This window comes from Dreissena polymorpha, chromosome 1, assembly GCF_020536995.1.
Source record: "Dreissena polymorpha isolate Duluth1 chromosome 1, UMN_Dpol_1.0, whole genome shotgun sequence".
In the NCBI taxonomy this organism is placed as follows: domain Eukaryota; kingdom Metazoa; phylum Mollusca; class Bivalvia; order Myida; family Dreissenidae; genus Dreissena; species Dreissena polymorpha.
This window is the reverse complement of record NC_068355.1, coordinates 1030264-1052436: the sequence shown is the minus strand read 5'-3', so window position 1 is coordinate 1052436 and position 22173 is coordinate 1030264. Positions and strand designations below refer to the sequence as shown.

The following is a 22173-nucleotide window of genomic DNA, read 5'->3' as shown; positions in this document are numbered from 1 at the left end:
AAAACTGTTCTATCTATTAAGCCTTTTCATTCGAGATAAAATTGTTTCATACAGTAAAACAGTGTTACAAAGACGCGGATATGTTTCCAATGTTCTGGTGGTATACTCAAATCAGCCAATGGAATAAATGAAGTGTATTCATTCGTACCTAGCCGCGGGAAATTTTATTGGAATTTTATTGGACACTTACAAAGGTCAGGCTAAGGTGAAAAGCTGGCTTATGCAGCTTACGCCGAATAAAACAAGAAATATCTTTAAAAAAAGATAAACGGCGTTGATTGTGGTCGGTGTTTATGAACGATCAAAAGTTATCTCTATGAGATAAAAAGTAGCGGATGCCTTTTTTCTGCGCAGTTCTTAGCTACATCATAAGCAAATCAATTACGGGGTGTTGCGCCAGATTATGGCGCACCAAAGGGGTCGAAACTTTAACTTTTGCTGCAGCAGAAAAAAATGCTGCTCGAGCAGCATTTAAAAGCTGCTCGAGCAGCAAATTGCTGCTCGAGCAAAATCTAGATGCTGCTCGAGCAGCATATTTTCTGCTGCAGCAGAAAAATCCTGCTCGACCAGCATTTATTTTTAGATTATGGCATCAGCCAATCAGAATAAGATTACACATACGCATAAATCATGTAACGTTGGAGCAATTGATCAACCAAATTGGCATGTTCGTACATGACTTATAGATTTTAAAGCTTAATTATTATTTTATGAACAACTACGGAAAAAGGATGAGAATTTAATAATAATTGATTAAAACACAGATTATGAGTTTGTTGCAGTTTTTCTAAAGTTATTCAAAGGTCTATTTCGTTTCCGTAGAGGTAGCTTATGTCGTCCGTTTGTAAGCTCAAATTTGATTGGCTGAGGGGTTCAAGGGCTTATTCTTAAAATAAATGCTGGTCGAGAAGGATTTTTCTGCTGCAGCAGAAAAAAATGCTGCTCGGGCAGGAATTTTGCTGGTCGAGCAGCATCTAGATACTGCTCGAGCAGCAAAGATGCTGCTAGAGCAGTAATTTGATGCTCAAGCAGCATTTAAATGCTGCTGGAGCAGCATTTTTTTCTGCTGCAGCAGAAGTTAAAGTTTCGACCCCTTTGGTGCGCCATACCAGATTTCGTGGCTTATTTTGCTTTATGTGATATTATTACTCAGATATCTATATTTACCGAATAGAATAACACAAGAAACATGAAAATAAACGAGTGCATATAGGTCAGCCAGCAATACTCGAATCTTATTTAATTGCATAATTATAGTATAGCGAATTATTGTGCTCATGCTTAATAAACTGGTCTAAATGGATAAATATTTCTAATTAATTTTATCAAAATTGGTCCTTATCATGCAAATGTTGAAACCATATCAAAAATCGATGATTGACATACCACAATAATATCGCCGAATATCTTGATTTAGTATCTTTCTGATCGAAACAGACTTCAAGTGCACAAAGTTTACGAGACGGCGTTTATATAAAGATTTCTGCAACTGACCGCAAACTGACCTTGATACCTTGCGGATTGGAATGCAATGCATTACAGTCACTACGTTATTGTCAGTAAGACCGGTGTAACACAATGATCGCAACCCCTTCTGCGAACTCCGGTGATGAACTGTATATAAACTCTGACTTTCACAAATGGCCGCGAATTGACCCGAACCTCGCGGGTTGAAATGCAATGCAAGTAAGTACTAAATATGACAACATAGCCTTTAGTATAAACGCTTTTGCGCTGGTAATTCTCTGAAAATAAAAGGTGAACGCACAAGCTGTATTTATGTCGAAAATTGATTGTAAAACTGTTCTATCTATTGAGCCTTTTCATTAGAGATAAAATTGTTTCATGCAGTAAAACAGTGTTACAAAGACGCGGATATGTTTCCAATGTTCTGGTGTTATTCTCAAATCAGCCAATGGAATAAATGAAGTGTATTCATTCGTACCTAGCCGCGGGAAATTTTATTTGAGTATTATTGGACACTTCCAGGTCAAGTCAGGGTGAAAAGCTGGCTTAATACAGCTTACGCCGAAAAATAGACAAAACTGTGAGTTTCGACTTAACATTAAAAGGCGTCGTAGGTGATGAAATTTCGAGATTGAATACGATAAAACAACACAGAATGTGTATCGAACGTGGTTTCAACCAATTTAGTACTACATCTAAGATAACGCAGAAAAGCAATAATGTATTAATAAACCTGTTAAAATGTCTGATTCAATGTGTATGTTGTGTAACAACCCGTTTGAAAATAAAATCATCACATATATACTAATGATTGCACATCGATTTTAAACGGTATTAAGAAAGCTTCAAATGTCTTTTACTAGACAAATATAAGATTAAACTACACAGAATGTTTATATTAAGTGATTATTACCAATTTGGGAATAACTGAAGAAAACCCGGAAATGAAATAATTTTATTGCAAACCGGCTTCCTTGTTATTGCAACGTGTATTCTTACAACAACACGTTTTGCAATAAAAATCGTTTTAAAATTAACTCATCTCACATGTACTAATTGATTCCAATCGATTGAAAACTTCAGACAGAAAGTCTCAAATGCAAATGTAGTATTTAAGAAATAATTTGTTAAAATAAGACAGAGATGTACGGTTCGACCAAAAATTAAAAAGATATTGAAAGTGATCTATTTTATGAGTATTATATGTGATTAAATAAGATAGAATGTGTATAGAAAGTGATTTCAACCAATTTAATACTTAAGTGAAGAAAACCCAGTAATGCAATAATTTTATTGCAAAACGGGTTGTAGTATTTTATTGCAATGTGATATTTTTTAACAACCCTTTTTGCAATAAACCCGTTTTGCAATAAATTTATTGCAAAACGGGTTGGAGTGTCTTATTGCAATGTTGATTTTTCTAACAACATGTTTATAAATAAGCCCGTGTTGCCATAAAAGTCATTACACGTATAAACATTAATTTAAAGGGATTGGAAACATTAAATAAATTGTCATATATGTCGTATTTAAATTATATAATATCACAAAATAGACAAAATTGTGAGTTTCGAAAAAAAATAAAGGCATGAAAGAAGATGAAATCATGAGATGGACTACAATCAAACAACAAAAAATATTTAATCGAAAGTGATTCCAACCGATGTAGTACTAAAGTAAAGATAACGCAGCAATTTAATTATCTATTCATAAACCTGTTGACGTGTCTCATTCAATATGAATGGCGCTTAAAGCGAGATTATACTATTTTTAGCTCTACTGGCCGAAGGCCTGAAGAGCTTATGTCATGGCGTGGTTTCCGTCGTCCGTCCGTGCGTGCGTGCGTTAGACTTTTTTGTTTACGCGATAAAGTCCACAGTTTTCATCCGATTCTTTTCAAACTTGTTCAGTGTCTTTATATTAATAAGGACTCGAAACCTATTGAAAATGGGTTACATCAGAGTAAAAATACCAGGATTATCTCCCCTTGAATTTGAGAAAATTGTGAAATAAGGCTTGTTTACGCAATAAAGTCCACAGTTTGCATCCGATTCTTTTCAAACTTGTTCAGTGTCTTTATATTAATGAGGACTCGAACCCTATTGAAAATGGGTTACATCAGAGTAAAAAGTCCAGAATTATCTCCCCTTGAATTTGAGAACATTGTGAAATAAGGCTTGTTTACGCAATAAAGTCCACAGTTTTCATCCAATCATTTCCCAACTTGCACAGTGTCTTTATCTGAATGAAGAGTCAAACCCTATTGAAAATGAGCAATATCGGAGTTATAAGTCCAGATTTATCTCCTCTTGAATTTGAGAAAAAAAATGAATATCTTTATCATTTTGCCATAACTTTTGCAATATTGAAAATAGCAACTTCATATTTGGCATGCATGTGTATCTCATGGAGCTGCACATTTTCAGTGGTGAAAGGTCAAGGTCAGTCTTCAAGGTCAAAGGTAAAAATAATCAATCAAAGCGGCGCAGAAGGGGACATAGTGTTTCCGACAAACACATTTCTTGTTTGTTAACATATAAAGTTCTATCCTTTTGAAACTTCAACAGATGTTTTATATCATCAAGGGCCAGAACCCCATTGAGAGTGAAGAAAATTTGTCCAACCTATTGTTGAAAAGGAGCCATTTTAAGTTTAAATTTTACATTTCTTATTGTTTATGCGATAATTTTCCCATTTTGGGTCTGTTTATTTAAAACTTACTCAGATTGTTCATACTATCAAGGGCTTGAGCCCTATTGATTCCAGCCAGTATAGCGATTCAGGCCCTCATGGGCCTCTTGTTTATATGTGTTAAATTGTAATATATTGATAAAATATGTTACAACAAGAAATATCTTTGAAAAAGATATACGGCGTTGATTGTGGTTGGATTTGGTGAAAGGTAAAGTGTTCAATGAATGAGATCAAAGATAGCGAATGTCTTTTTCTGTGCAGTTCTTAGCTGCATGACACGCAGTACGGGATGTTACGCGGAGTTTTCGCTGCTTACTTTACATTATTACATATTGCTGGTCATAAACCTATGATAAAAAACAGAAAATCAAAAGAAGAATGTTAGTGAAATTAAAACATTAAGTCAACCGGCCACACGCGAAGTATCCGTACATATTTTTAATATTCATACGCGCGTTGTTCGAACAAACCTGTTTTAGTGGTTTGTCGATTAATAACAGTATCGAGAATCATCCCGCTCATGCTTAATACATTAGTCAATATGGTGGAATAATTCTTGTTGAATTAATCAAAAATATTATTTATCATTTTATTGTTGAAAACACATTAAGAATCTAGTATTGACATACCATAATTATATCGCTGAATATTTTCATTTAACATATTACTGGTCTAAAGAAAATTCCACAGTCCAGATTATATGCCAGATTCTTGAGTCAGATAGACTTCAGCCCTTATCAGCAATACAATAATGGTCTGGAGCTGTTAATGAGATTACATGCTGAGATTGACCCTTTGAGAAGGTTAACCCGAGAAAGTGATATATTGCTGCTAACCACAAGTCTTCCAGATAACCCAAACACTTCACCTAGTTAACGCGATTGCGTCTATATTATACGATTATTTCACTGGCCACGAAGTGACCCTGATACTGGCGATGGCAATCCTCCGAAAATAAAAGGTGAACGCACAAACTGCATTGAGATTGTCGAGAGTTGTGTGTAAAACTGTTCTATCTACCAAGCCTTTTCATTAGAGATACAAGTGTTTCATGCAGTAAAACAGTGTTACAAAGACGCGTCCAAGTTTCCAATTTTCTGGTGTTATGTTCAAATCAGCCAATTGAATAAATGAAGTGTATTCATTCGTATCTAGCCGCGGGAAATTTTATTTGAATTTTATTGGACACTTACAAAGGTCAGGTAAGGTGAAAAGCTGGCTTATACAGCTACGCCGAAAAAACAATATTAAATCACAAACATAATACCATACAGTATCAATCTCGACCTTAATCATTAATAACTTACACAGGGGTGTTAATTTACCGAATTCTAAAATCCTGAAAATCATCCTAGAATTTGGGGACCAGAGTCAAAAGAGTTTTAATGTTTCATTAAATTATGTTTCCTTTGTGAACAATATGCCAAAGGTCAATAATTTGTGTTTAAGAGTGACATTTTGTGACAAGAATGCTTAAAATAACCAAAACAATCCTCTGATTTAGATCAATATCAAAAGATTTCCTTGAGGGCTTAAATCCTGAATTCAGGAATAATCCTGAAAATTGACACCTCTGCTTACATATACTTGTTCACAGATTTCGGCTTGTTTTGAAGTTTGAGATTAAATGCTTTAAATTGATAAATTTAAACGACATGACTAAAAAGCTCCAGTACAAAACAAGAATGAAATCAAAGATATAAAAAAAAAATAAAAAAAAGTTAACCCCACCTGTGATCGAACCACTGACATTTGAATTATGAACAACTCGGTCATTTCTGATGATACTGATTACAAAAATATTGAGTTGTGATAATAGCATCATCGGTGTTGCTATAAATATATTCTCGGTTAAATAAACTGCCGCAACACCCCTTAATACATCAAATCGTCTTATAATTATACCATAATACAAGAAAAAACGTGCGAGGTTTTAATATTTTAATATTGGAACCAGCTTGGCCGTCTGCCTCGGGTTTGTTTTTCGAAGCATAGTAAACTGTTGTCTTCTGTTTTCCTTTGTATGATACAAAATAGAAATTATTCACACATTTCCTCACCAAATGCAACCAATGAATCCGATAAAGCAAAAGCCTACTAGCAAGGTAGTATGCTGAGGATGAGGGTGTATTTCAAGCTGTTAATGTCTTTGTTTTAAGGAGTGTACGCCATTTTCAAATGTATTTCACTGATTTAATGGCGATCATTTAAATTGCTCACACATTTTATGCTTGTTCATCACTATTAAGAGCTCATGCTTACACCATTAACGGACTTTGCCATTCTTTAATCAGAGGTAAGGACAATATAGCCCTTTAAATAATTTCAAAACAAATCCTCACAAAAGTTTTGTGGCCGGTTCAGGAAATGAACCATATAATCATCGGATTTGTAGTCAAGCGATCTTTCAATGAGCTTGATGACCCGTAATATATCTTCTTAAGAAAACATCGGACTGAACGTATCCGAAACTGTTAACTAGATTTTAGTCTAACTTAAAACTCCATGAGTTACGGCTAACATAAACGTGTGATATTTTGCAATAATATTTCGATAAAAGCTAGTAAGATAAAGCGAAAGACCTTAAGCACATATTACGTCACGGGTCTGATAACGTGTAGTGATTAACGTCAGCAAATAATAAACAAAAAAGTAACAACCGATTCGCAAGTTCGGGAATAGCGGAAGACTTCGGGCAAAACGTATTCAGTATGAATAATATTACAGTGTTTCTATCAATATGTGGTATAAATATAAAGATACGCTGATAAGTTAAATATTTTATAACCTCCCAATCAGTCCCAATAAATGTAATCCCCTTTGGGCACTATCATGTCGTTTGGAATAAAAAATAGTTTTGATTTTATAAAAAAACAAGACATGTGTTAGTAGGACACGGATGCCTTGTCATTCAAATTTTGTCCTAAAACTCGGCTTATGTCAACAACATACTTTTTAGATAAAATTTGACTTTTGACCTCTAAGTGTGACCTTGAATTTTGAAGTTATGATAAACCGCACACTCACTCTTCTCGTTGTTGTCATTTGCGGTAAGATATTTTACACTCACATCGTGTATGACGAAGTTATAGCCCGAAAAAAACATTTTTGTCAATTTTTACTTTGACCTCTAAGTGTGACACTGAACTATAAAGTAAGCAGAACGGTATTGACACATGTAATACAACCCCTTCATGGTGGTAATTAGTGGTAAATTATTTTCCATAGCATGGTCGATGACACAATTACTGTACACACAGCAGGTTTGTGGTAACCTTTGACCGTTTAGTTAGTTTGTAGACAGTGTAACCTTGATCTTAAAGGTTGCGTAAGCAGTTTACACGCGACATGTCGTCTTGTGTAGGATTACATATTTGCCAAGTTATTAAAATCATTCAATATATGGCAAAGATGTGACTTAAATTAATGTTCAAGCTGCTTAATGAACAAATTCGACCGTTAACATCGTGTTACCTTGACTTTTGAGTCAGGAAAACGGCCGTACACGCATGCCATTGATTTATAATGGTTTATATTTGTGGCAATGTGTTCAAAATAAGCATACATACATGTCAAAGTTATGGCTGAAACAGAAATTAACAAGCCATCGGCCCTAAGTGTGACATTGACCTTTGAGGTATGTAGACAGGTGTTCCATAATGCACTTTGTCTTGTGATGGTGAACATTTTGTTGCGGGTTATTTGAAAATCCATTCATACATGTGCCATAGTTGTTTATTTACAGTACTTAATCGCTAACCAACTTAGGGTTGTTTGTCTTGTTTGTGCATATATGTTTTTTATTTGCCCAATGCCGCCTACTGTTATATATTGAAAACCTTTGGGCGATATTTCATAGTCAGAAGCAGCGGCCGCGGAGCGAAACAAATCTGCGCAAATATTTATAACCGGCTTATGTAGAGCAAGAAATAACACAGATTCATGTTCATGTAAAATACGACCAACAATATGCTGATAGTGTGTATCATTGAACCGTTAAAGGAAAACTACATGTATACAGTATTTATCATTAGTTAATTGTAACAATTGTAAATTAAAAAAAAACGAATGCGGGCCACATATTTTTTATATATAATATATGACATTCTTTTTTGGTGAACACTTCTGAAGCACACGGTATTCTAGCATCATTATTTCTTAATTATTTGTCTCAAGGTACAATCACACTTGTTTGATGATTGTAATCGTGTGTCCAACAAACCCTACACTTATGAACCAAGGAGTGTTGTATTTCACGTGTATCTTTTGTGTGTTATATGACAATATTCCTATTTCTCTTTCACAATATATATGTTCACCATTATGGTTTTAAAGTTTTAACGATTTTGTTTATTTATGATTGCTATTATATTCACGGGACGGAAATGAAACATGTGACTTTTTTTCGAAAACATTTTATACGACCCGTGTTTTTCATATGATGTGAATTAATACAAAAAAATGTCAGTTGGTGATGTTCTGATTAAATAAAGCTGCAGCAATGCTCATATGTATTCTATAAAGATATTGAAAGTTTCTTAGAGGATATGTGCTTAACATCCATTGTCTAGTTTAAAGCCACACACTTTGCCTCTGACCTTGAAGTGAAATACATGTTAATCAAAACATATAGAGTCAATTTGAAAGTGTGCAAAATTGTCATTAAATCTATAGCTAAGTTAGCTAGTAATTTATTATTTTTCAAACGGTGCCGCTTTTAAACAGAAAGTATGATATCTATACGTATACGTCCATTTCGACAAACGCGATTATTTTTATGTTTTAAAACGCAAAAAAGACGGATTTCTACCTTGTACCCACCAGATATATTCTGATTGGCATATATTAAATTAAATCTATAGAATAGCTATCGCGTAATCTATTATTTTTCAAACGGTACTGCTTTTAAAACCGAAAGTAGGATTTATAGACGTATACGTCAATCTCGACAAACGCGATTTTTTTTAAGTTTTAAAGCGCAAAAAAAGACGGATTTCTACCTTGAGATCACCAGATATATTCTAATTGGCGTAGATACAATTAAATCTATAGACTAGTTAGCAAGAATTTTTTTTTTTTCAAACGGTACCGCTTTTTAAACCGAAAGTAGGATTTCTAGATCCTACGTCCATTTCGACATATTATATGACGGATTTCTACCTTGTAACCACCAGATATATTCTTATTGGCATAGATAAAATATGTTTCTTATTTATACTTAAATTTACTATGCCAAATAAGTTGTGTGGCTTTAAAGCAAATATCCAAACGCTTTTATGTATATGCTCATTAAAATAAATAATCATTCGCAAATCACTGAATCGTTCAATGCGACTCTCTGAGGCAAGCAACTTCATCGGGCATTTTACTACGTCTTTCTCAGATTTACGGCGATACTCCTGCCCTTACGTCATGTAGTACAAGGAAGTTAATATTCTTGTAAACCATCATAATACTCATGTTCACAATCTTTAATCAAAACAAGAATATGAACTTCATGCAAACACAGAACATATAATATGTTTTGAATTCGTTTTAATAGTTATTTCAGTAAGAATTCAAACCACGTTAAGTAATTGATCACAGGCTACTGAATCGCGCAATTAAATCATGCTATACTTGCTGTCCGATTGGCGAAGTGGTTGGTACACGAACTTCTCACTTAAACGACCCGGGTTCAAACCCCGTTTTCCGCAGTATGTGAGTTTGGTTGGTGGTCACCATACCGAGCAGGTGGCGTATACTCCGGTTTCCTCCCACCCCAAACCACAAGGCCACACCAAAATCGAAATCTTTCAGAAAAAAAACAACATGTAGCTGGAAAATGCAGCTATAATTCAAACGTTGTCAAAATGTGTCCCATCTTTCATAAGTCAAGTAAGTTTATTAGGCCGGAGTGCTCGGACACACTCAGAGTCCTCAAATAATTCAGCCTCAGGCTCGGAACCACTGCATAAATTGCGAAATACACACAATATGACACACTATCCTCCTATAAGGTAAACACTTAAAATGTCTGAATTCTTTGGACATTAATAATAATACAAGTTGGTTCTTTGAACAAGTTTTGTCAGGTTTCTACATATATAGGGAATCTCTTTAAAATAATCAACTCTGACTGTATTAATTATATTCACATTTTATTTGCGTGCTTATTCGGTATGTATATGTATGTGTGTTTACATATACAAACACATTTATGGTTAATTACACCCGTTTTGTTCGATTGTTATTCAGAATTAATATTTCTGATCATATGTACTTGTTCATGATTTAACGTTGTTTAGTCGGCCATACACATTGTACATACATTGAATACTATGTGTACACATTTGTTATCATATTAGACATTTATACTAACACATGAAGCGTGTTTTGAATTCACATTCAAATGCCTCGGTGATCAAAATTCTCATGTTTCGTTGATAAATTGGTGAGTGTTTTAATTCATTTCTGATTGTGTACATTGTTGACGATCGGTCAATGAATGCGGCCTCTAGAGTGTTAACAAGTTTTAACTATAGCCCTATATAGCCATATTAGAAAAAATGCATCGCCCCCGTGCCGGCCATCTTTTTCAACCAACTGGATCATTTTTTAAATCATCCAAGATATCATTGAGACAAATCTTTTGACCAAGAGTCATGAATATCGGACAATAAATGTGGCCTTCAGAGTGTTAACCATGTTTTACGTAAGCCATATAAGGAAAAATGCCCCGTCCCCTGGCGGCCGTATTTTTTTAGCCAACGGGAACAAGTTTTGATCAATTCCAAGATATCATTGGGACAAATCTTCAGACCAAGTTTCATGAAGATCGGACACAATAAATGTGGACTCTAGAGTGATAACAAGGTTTTACGAACGCCATATATGGAAAAATGCCCCGGCCATGTTTTTCAACAGACTAGGATCATTTTCAAAATCATCCAAGATTTCATTAGAACAAATATTCTGACCAAGTTTCATGAAGATTGGACTATAAATGTGAGCTTTAGAGTGTTAACAAGTTTTTTTGTAGCCATATTAGGAAAAATGCCCCGTCCCCTGGCGGCCATGTTTTTCAACCAACCAAAACCATTTTCAAACTTGTCAAAGATATCATAAGAACCAATATTCTGATCAAGTTTCATGATGATCGGACAGTATATGTGGCCTCTAGAGTGTTAACAAGATTTTACAAAAGCCAGATAATGAAAAATGCCACATACCCTGGCGGCCATGTTTTTCAACCAACCGAAACCATCTTTCAACTCATCCAAGATATAATTGAGACAAATCTTCTGACCACGTTTTATGAAGATCGTTAATAAATGTGGCTTCTAGAGTGTTAACAAGGTTTAACTATTGCCATATATAGCTTTATAAGGAAAACTGCCCAGCTACCTTGCGCACATATTTTTCAACCAACCGAAACAATTTTTGAACTCGTCCAAGATATCATTAATACAAATCCGGAAAATAAAATGTGGCCTATATACTGTTAACAAGGTATTACTATAGCCATACAATGAAAAATGCTCCGCCCCCTGGCGGTCATGTTTTTTAACCAATGGTAACCATTTTCGAAATCATCCAAGATATAATTGGGACAAATCTTCTGACCAAGTTTCATGAAAATCGGACAATACATGTGGCCTCCAGAGTGTTAACAAGTTTGTACCCAAGCCATAGATAGCCATATAAGGAAAAATGCTCCGCCCTCTGGCAGCCATGTTTGTCAAGCAACCGGAACCATTTTCGAATTCGTCCAAGATATGATTGCTACAAAACTTCTGACCAATTCATGAAGATCGGACAAATGTGGTCTCTAGAATGTTAACAAGGTTTTACTATAGCCATATTAGGAAAAATGCTCCGCGCCCTGGTGGCGATGTTTTTCAACCAACCGGAACCAATTTCCAACTCGTCAAAGATTTCATTGGCATAAATCTTCTGACCAAAGCTCATGCAGATCGGACAATCAATGTGGCCACTAGTGTAATAACAAGGCAAATGTTGATGCCGCAAAACGCACGACGGACAAAACGCGATCACAAAGCTCACTATGAGCACATTGTGCTCAGGTGAGCTAAAAAAGATACTCCATCGCCTGGAGTAAATCATGGTGCCCATGCAGACTTTGATTCCGATTCATGGAAGCGCATGCAATGTTCATCCTTTGTGATCACCAGCCGAAGAAACAACAACCTTCACAAAAGATTTACTAGTATGACCTAACGTTATTAATAGATGATAATAGACGAAGCAGAAAAGTAACAGACACAACAAATGCCGCAACTACAAACAATATACCAGATAAATAACACTGAAGTGATTAACGCGAAAATCATCGCGAAACTTATGTGGTTATCGTTATAGCAGTTCTATGAAACCATATCCATGTAATCTAATATGTGAACTGATACGGGGTTCCCGTTTATTTATGCACAAGCCTTGCACCGCCATTCAAGTGTATCTGTCGTCACAAGGGTATTAAACTAGGCCATGAAATATAAGTAAGCGAGTAGTTGCTTTTGATAAGTTGGTAATTTATTGTTAGGTTATAATCGATTTTGTAATAAATCGATTCAGAACACGTATTGAAAACCAAAACTTAATTGTGATTGTTTAATAAAGATTTAAACGTACATTTAGACGTGTGATAATATGTACATAAAAATCTAAAATGGCGACCAATGTGTGGCATATCTGTTCTGTGCGCATGGACAAACAAAGATTAACAGATGCAAATTTTCATTGTCATAATTGTGGCAAATATTACTGTGACGAGTGTTTGTCACTACACAATAAGATGTACTAGAAGCACACGACTCATGGAATATATGAAAATGAAAAATTGTCGGGCGCCAAGGGCGAGGATGAGCTATTTACGCAATGTAAGAAACAGGGAGGGAAACCTATTAAAATGTTCTGTGAGGATCACAGTCAGTTATGCTGTTCAATGTGTGTACTGATTGATCACAGGTAATTGATATAGCAATATTAAATATTTCAAGTTCAGATAAGAAATATTTATTTTCTGACACGTACTAGATAAATATATTGATACATGGATGTTCATGATCATACTCAGTTTCACATGCATTTTTTTCAGACATTGTAACCAGGTAACCCAAATTTCTAGCAAACCACTAAAACAGACTTATGCAGATTTTCAAAAGCTAAAACCAAAAATTACTGATACCATACAACATTTACAGAAACTGATAGAACAAAGAGAATGGAATATCCAGTCACTTGAAGATACATACGAATATATTTTAGAAAAAATCACTCTTTGGCGTCAAAAAATAGATAAAATGTTAGATTCACTAATGCATCGTACTATCGAAGAAGGCAAAGCTTTGCTTAACAACATGCAAGAAACGCTTCAAACTGAAGTAGATCAATGTAAAAAGGTTCTACAGACGATTCAATCCCTTCACGTAGCGACCGATAGAATAGGACAAAATGATTCAGAATTGTGTACGATTGCGTTCATGAAAATTCAAAAACAGTTGTCATTTTCCGACGCATTATGACGGAAAGGTGCCATCAATTTGGGTACCACAATATGATTTACTCCAAACAAAGCACTTAAAACATATCTGTTAACAATTACAACATTTGGTAATATAGTATCTAACCATTCATGTTCAGCCATTATGTTAGCACATACACAACAATATAATGTAAGACTCAGCGGTGAATCTGCATGTATGATACGGGGCATTTGCGAGATGCCAAATGGCAATATCATTATTGCCGATGACTCAAACAAGAAGGTGAAGATGCTGGATTTAAACTACCGCGTTATCAGTCAATGTGTTTTGTCATTATCTCCAGTGTCCGTTTGCAAGATTTCAGACGATTCCTTGGCTGCAGCCGTATATGACTGGACAAACTTTCATGAGATTAATTTTCTTGCCGTGACTAGTGATGAAAATTCAGTTAAAACGAGCGCTGTTACACTGTACCACCCGTGTACTGGAGTCTGCCACAATATGGGTAAGCTATATATCACTTTCAGAACAGCATTATACCGATACACTCTGACGGGTGCGCTTATGGACAAGTTGTATGAAGACACTTACAATTTCAATAAGGTAAAACTGCATTTAGCTATCAGAGAAAAAACAAGAAAGACGCATTACAAGCTTGAGCTATATAAATTTCAGATTGTTGTTGTTATTTTTTAAATGTGAACACCCTGTCTCTTGTCTCTAGCCTTTCTTCAAGAAATGAGAATTTTCATTAAAATATTTTTTTTAAGTTTTATAGAAATGTGAATTTATTGCAAATTAATATTACGACATCTATACTTTTAGCCTTTTCGCATGTAAAGCAATAGTGCACGGGTCGCTTTTGAAGGCTAGACTGTAGACTAAATCGTAAACGTTGATCAAAAAATGTATGTCCTCAACTGGGCTCAAAAACAGGTCCTTACCCTAAACATGTTTGGGCAAGTATTGGCATCGTTCTCTGACCCGGAACTTCAAACCCCTTACGACGTGCATGTGTCTGAGTCAAGTCATGTGTTGATCGCTGGATGTAATTCCAAGATAATCATTCAACTTAAAGTGATATTATGGGCATTGTTCACTGTTGAATTGAGCTGAAAAGAATTAACAGGTCAAAATAGTTAGTTAAATTGTGGCAACTGACAAATTATCTACAACTTATCTTGCTACCAGTTGTTTATAAAAATATATATATTATAGAGCTACTCGATATTTTACATGACTCACCCAGTTCTCTAAGCCGAAATGATCCGTAAAACAAAATTGTGTCTTTGTGTTGTATGAACGAATCTGCATGAAAACTACATTTGGACTCATCGTACATCGATTAATTTCTGTCGTCAGTTGTCAAAACGAAAGTACGGTTGATATTCAAATGCATTATTTTTCTATTTTCGGGATATTGTTTTAGTATGTTGATGCTGCATTAACAAATATAACTATATATGAATTAAGTGAAAACACCAAAAATAAACAAGGGTTGCGATAGACACCTATCAACATAGCATATACTGTTAGATGCCCATAATATCACTTTAACAGCAAGGGAACGAAAAAGATTGATAATGTATTTTCATTGAAGGAAGGAAATAATATTTTGTCTGTGTGTGCGTTAACACGAACTGGTTCTATACTAGTAGGAAGATACGGAACGGATTAAGTTTTGGTGTTCAACGCAAAATAACTCTTTCTTATGTACATGTTTGAATATGTACCATAAAAGTTTATCAGAAATGGCGTTAAAGCATTAAACATTTCGATGAGCACATCCCTATGATAACTACTTAAATTGCAATACCCGGTAATCATCTCGTTGTAAGTGTGCAAGTTTGATCGCATGTAATGACTTTGAATATAATTACAAACATACTGATATACGTAATCGCTTCGGGTAACTTGTTAAATATTACTAAACGAATAATCATTTTTTTAACTACATCATAACACACGCCAAAAGGTTATCTGAATAGAAATTGAATGAACCAAGATATACAACGTTGTTTTTTGTTGTATGTGTTTGTCCTTTTGTTGCTGTTTCTTTCGTTTGTATTTTGACTGTTTCCCGTTAACCGTAAAGCGCATGTCTATTTAAATATTTTATAACTTTTTATAGATATCTTGTTCCTCTTACTGCATGCCTGTAATTTTAAAGCATATCAAAAGTTTAATTTTTATTGTTGTATATATTGCAAACACATCGAAACGTGTTTGATAGCATGTTTTACTATAATGTTTGTCTACTGACTAATGGCCAATGTGTGAAAGAATATGTTATATGCTTCGTTCTCTTATTACTTAATTAAATCCGAAACACTTTTTTAAGCATGTCAAAATAATGATAATCTGCATAACTAATGTAGATCGGTTAATTTATGTTGTTTTCTGTATGTTAAACCATTATTTTTGTGGAAATACCCGAAACAATTCAAATTACATTGCCTAACGACAATATTTTAGTGACAATATAGTTGTTTGAAAGATGATCTAAACTTTTAGTGTGCCCATTCACCCAATTTTAACCAACCAAAACCGATTGAACCTTAAATGTCTGATGCATTCATAATATTTGAAAAATGAGTGGGCAGAGAGACGGACAGAAAGATGGGCTAATGAACAGATGGAATGATTGACGGACGCACACATGACAACCCTTTAGCCAAATGTGTAATGTTATACTTTCTATTCCTACGCACACCCATGTCTCAAGACCAAGGAATTGGAAATCGGAATCATCCTAGGATTATGCTAATTAAAAGACAGAATAACACAAGAAAGAAAACGAAACACATGCACAGTAAAATGTTTAAAATTGGCCAAATACCATTGGTTTTACATTAAAAAAATAAAGCCAAAACAATTTCCAAAAGCTACTAAATATTACATGTACTACAAACAAATTACAAAGCCATTGATACTCTTTCAGCTGCAACAATTATGAGTGTCAACGAAAATTTGACATAACGCAAATAATAGTCATTCTTCTAATTACCAAACAGTTGAATGAGCTCCCACATTTGAAATATAACGACGATCCTTCGTTTCGTGAGGAGCAAACGGTGTATCAATGCGCTTAATGGCCATAATGTGCCGACCCGCTTCCGTAACCTGACATTATTTAGACACGTAGATAAAATCTCGATGGATTGTTTATGAACGGTGTATGAAATAATTTGTAATAACAAATTAATTGCTTCCTTTAATCTGATCTGCGACCCGTTACACATATAACCTGCACATTTTCAGTTGTGTTGAATGTACATGTATATCACAATTTGTGTTGTAACTCACCTTCTTATTGTCACGTTATTAATTAGGACATATAACACTCTCTTGAGGTCCAGAAGACAACATCAGTATTAGTTTAACTCAAGCTAATAGCACTTTTTGCTTTAAACGGACGAATGATGGAGAGATAAGATAACAGAAGGATTCGTTTTAAATTCCTCATTATGATCAACGCGTTGCATTCCCTACAAGTTCGATGGTCTTACAAAACGGTGAGAATGCTTTAATTTCGTTTGACATAAATGTGTTTCTCATTAATTCAAATACAAAAATTAAATATAGGTTTCAACATAATTTTCTTTTTGATTTGGAATATTAGCCTATTTAAAAGGGCTTTACACAACGGTTTACAAAAAAAGGTCTAAAGTGTCAGCTTTTTTTTTCCCTGTCGCTGAGCAACTGTCTTTTTATATATCCTGTCTTTTTATAAACAAGTTGTTTTTTATGTTCAGGTTCATAAGCATATTTTATATCGATTGAAGTTTACATTAGTGATTTTATTATAACGGTAGAAGCAATGTTTAGGTAATGTTTTTGTATTTTGTTTTAGTCAAACATGCTCCTGATTTGGGGCATTTTCTTCGCTTTAGCAAGTTTTAGCTGTGGTAAGTAATATATCAGAAATAAAACTAACGGTTTTTATATGACCATAGAAGGTTATTCTGTCCTTGTGCAATCCAGTGTTGATGTTTTAATTTATATTTGTTTTAATACTATTGCGTTACAGAGCCTGAATACTTAAACGTGTATGAGTGAGTTTTTATTTAACAGCCACGTGTCATTTTCACACGGACACACTATTAAAAAAATATTTAAAGCGAAAAATGACACTTATCAAATTTATCACCTATATTGACATTTCGCCTCGACTTTTGAGTAAGAATTTAGGCCTAGAGACGTGGATCTTGTGTGCGCACACTCTGTCTCAATTCTCATAATGATGTCGTTCTTCGATCGAACGTATAAATGATGCCTCATGATAATACATTTTTCGCATATTTCGTAGTCAACTGTTTGTCGTGCCTGCACTGCACGGACATCCAGAATCCTCGTCACTGTAAATATGTCACGGCTTGCCAGTTAGGAGAGGTAACTATATTTGTGCCTCGTTCTGTATAAACTGGGCTTAATTTATGTTCGTAAAGTGTCGTCACAGGTAATCCTGTGCAGTCCGCAAATGCTGATCATGGACGATACTTTCCAAATTAACTGGATTTTCGCTATAAACGGACTTCTTCTCCCTATTTGTAAAAACCACCAAACCAAACATATTCGTTCCTGATCAGCCTGTGCGGTCTGCTCATGCTTATCTGGGATGAAACCGAACGCACACCAATTAGGCCCATTTCCGCAGATGGCGGCTGATAGTTTTATTATTTTTGCACATATTGATCAAATATAGGAGCTAACAACCACGTTCCAATGGTTTTGAAAATACAACGCATTGTTCTGTCGGTTGAATATTTTTTGTTTACTTCATCATTTCACAACCGGATTTAAAGTGATGGCATACGGAACCCGGTTAGTTCTACACGGCGCACGATATAAACAGATTTGAATGTCGCATTGTCGTGCTATGTATTGTATTGTCGCATAAATACACATATTGTTTCATTTCTAAACAACATCACAATACCAAACAATAATCAATCATTAGCGACGATCACGATGTCCGTCATTCATTTTTTTGACAGCTGTGCACCTGATCAATCTACTTCTTATCTCAGTGAGCGTATTGTATATGTATGAATGCATTTATTTGTATATTATTACGAAGTAAGAAAATTTAAAAAAATGTTTGCATTACTAAATATATAACTCTCCCCATCTAATGAATAAAGTAAAAAAACTGGATTTAAGTTCCTTGCTACGCCCGTTTTGGCTTAATCCCCCCATATTCACATATAGATAGGTCCTGAACCAAATATGATATTTTTTGTCTCTTTTTTTCGAGTCAACATAGCGCATGCATCTAAATCACATGGCGTCAACATCGAGTAAACACACGAATTCTGATTAGCATAATATATATATATTTGTATTGTAGGTTTGTCATATTCACCAGAAAACTAACGTCTTTGGGGATGTGCTGTTTGACCTGGGGTGTATACGCTCATCGGTAGGTCGAGAGCTACTTGTTTTGTAAATTCAATCATATATGTTACAAAAGTGGTATCCAAAAAATAAGTTCATGAATGTTGCTTGTTAGCGAGCCTTTGGCGAGCTTACTTGCGAATGCTCTGTTAAATAAAAAAAATGTTTTTGAAATGTCATATTCTTTTTGATTGTTTGGAATGAATAAAGCATTTTTACGTTAACAAACAAATCTGAACAGTCGTTTATTGACGTGATTTTATTATATTTTGTATGGGCGCCTCCAAAACAATACAACGTTTGTTCTTTTAAAGAATATATAGGAAGTTTAAACGTTGAACATGCTTAAGATAAAAATATTCGTAATAATTGTTATTTGAACTAAACAAGGAAGAGCAATGATAAATAATAACCACTAAAAAAGGTTATGTTTAATTTTAACAAATTTACGTCAATGGTTACGTCATTAAAAAGTAATTCGAACGCAAACATAACTTTCGTATAACGTCGCCACTGCAGGCGTGTTCGAACCGTTCTCATGGAAACAACGCGTGTGACGAATGCTGCAATACAGACTTATGCAACTCGGCTGGATGTGGACAACCCGGTAGGATGGTTTGCATTCGTTTAGTGAATTTTGCGTGAACTAAAGATTGCGTCGCTTATAAAGTAGACGTATGGTAAAATATCTCAAAACAAAGCGTCTATGAGGAAGATATGCGTTCACAAATATTTAATGTGTTTAGTTTTATTCTATTTATTTTTATTTCTGCATCTTTGAATTTGTTAGATTTTTCGCTTATGAAAATGATGAATGTACAAGAAAAACGCAAAGAAACGTCTAATATGAACATATGTCAAATGTCACATATTAACATAAATGTACTACTCTTTGCAATTAAGTTATTTGTTTTAAACAGGATATCCACACAATCGCGGTCCAATATGCTACAGTTGTTCATCTCAAACCACCGAAGGAAACTGTCATAAAATTGACTTTTGTGGAAGCCACGAGGTGCGCCTTTCATATAAATTTAGTTCTGTTCAAACTTCAAAATGTTTACTCGAAACTGAAACTACTGAACCAAAATTATAAAATACCATACAAGTAAGATTATTGTAATGTTCTTCAATCAAAAAGCTACTGACTTTTTCCAAGTCATGATCTACATTATAAATGCAGCGAAGCTGATAAGATTATTACACGAGTACTGTATAACGCATTGCGCAATTACTATTGCCTGATGATGAATGTTTTTAACAGCCTTATGTTGCAAAAAGCTACAAAATATCTTGTTCATAAGTAACTGATTTCCGACCGTACCAAAGGCACATGTAAAGTGTAAAACGTATTTATTGATAGTGTATATTACCTATTTTTTAGGTATGCACGATAGACACAGAACGCGAGTTTGGAGACACCGTGTACACGTCTCAGTGCGCTGTATCGGCGGTAAGTTAATGGAAACACATATTATTATAAACACTGCTTTCTATGTTGCCGATGTTAGCTAAAATCACGCAATCTGAATCGCACGATCATCGTCACAGCAAATATGTCATCAATAAACTGATCGATAAAGGCAATATGTCATTAATAAACTGATCGATAAAGCCTTATTTGTTTGAATAAGGACAAAGGTAGTAAGCTATAAGAGTGTACTACGCATGTGTCGCATCAATGTCTTAATTGATTGCACCATATGAGTCTACGCTAGAAACATAGCATGGTGCATCTTTGATTTCCTCAACTAGTTCGACAAGATTCATAAGCAGTCGCCAATATTTCAAATTTACATAACGAACGCATACTTAATTTATGCAAAGTCGATGTAAAGATATTTTTATAATAATTCCGCAGCTAATGTTTCTTCAAACTTAGGAATATTTACCACTGAGACATCACCATTTTGGCCATAATCCGTTTCTTTCGATACGTTTTCCTTACAAGAGAGCTCCTATTTCTTACGTCCACTTTTTAAAAAGTAATCATTCATAAAGACTGAAAATCTTTGAACTCGTGATTTCATTCCTACGGATCTATACTCATTACTTTGGGTGATTCGACAACAACCTTTGGGCGCTTTTGAATACAAAAATATGTGTTGAAGTTATTACCTGTATATTGGAAATGGAAAGTGTTGCACAGTTTTGAAAACATGGCGGAACTTTCTGTTCACGATGAACTTATTTTTATTCTCACAGATGTAAATAATGATTATTCAAACTCCTGCATTTTACAAGCTTGAGAGACATATGAATATAAATTCAGGGCTACCACTATACTAACTTTCTAAAAGCAAATAATCACAGAATGAACAATTATAAAACCATTGTCTATTTCATGAACGCTAACGTAATAAGCCGAAACCATAGAGTTCAAACGTGCATTTCCATACACTGCCATAATTCATAACGAAGTGTACACGTTGTCGGATGAGTGAACAGAACGAAACCATATAAAGCTGAATTAAAACAAATAGTTAAACCATTTTCCATTTTAAGAATGAATAATTAACTGGTTAAAGTTATATACATTTTTGTTTGTAATAAATGGATTTTTTTGCTTGACAAATATCAACTCCTAAAGATTTTAGGAGAACAAAGGCGCCCGATAAAAGATAAATATTTGTTTTCTCTGAATTAAGCTAAACCCGTCAATGTGACGTGCTTGAGTATTAAAGAAGGAAGTAAACGCGCATGCATATGAAGCTCAGTATGAAATTTGGTAATTGACATAGATGTCTAACAATACAAATGCGAGTTTAAATTAAATTAATTCTATATTGAAGTATTGTGAAGAGCACAAGACGGAAGTTGCAGCAATTATTGGCAGGTCTGTGTCGGATGATACGAGGTCAATAACGGAAACCACTTGTCGTCGATGTTGCGATAAAGATCTTTGCAACAGTTATTGCAGTACGTACTTCTTCACGTATTTCATAAATGAAAATTGTTAGTCATTTGTTAAGTGTGTTGTTAAATTTGATATTTTATATTCGTGCAAAAATATTTTGCATGTGTTATTAATATAAGTTGACAGATAATTCAGAAAACAATTGACATAACACGAACTGGCTACTATGGTTTTTGTTTTGCTTACATTGGTTATTTTAAACATCTAAGCATT

The 22173-nt window shown here is 34.5% G+C and overlaps 1 protein-coding gene across 1 annotated transcript in view; it reads left to right on the top strand.

Moving 5' to 3' along the window:
* Nucleotides 1-17104: 17104 nt before the first annotated feature.
* The window catches only part of LOC127864888 (uncharacterized), a 22504-nt gene continuing 17435 nt past the window's right edge, over nt 17105-22173 (top strand). Inside the window, exons 1-8 of the mRNA XM_052404779.1 lie at nt 17105-17161; nt 17500-17554; nt 17956-18038; nt 18997-19068; nt 19563-19650; nt 19964-20058; nt 20428-20496; nt 21836-21962. Of these exons, the coding sequence (XP_052260739.1) occupies nt 17114-17161; nt 17500-17554; nt 17956-18038; nt 18997-19068; nt 19563-19650; nt 19964-20058; nt 20428-20496; nt 21836-21962 (637 nt within the window). The 5' untranslated portion in view covers nt 17105-17113. The remainder of the gene's footprint in view (nt 17162-17499; nt 17555-17955; nt 18039-18996; nt 19069-19562; nt 19651-19963; nt 20059-20427; nt 20497-21835; nt 21963-22173) is intronic.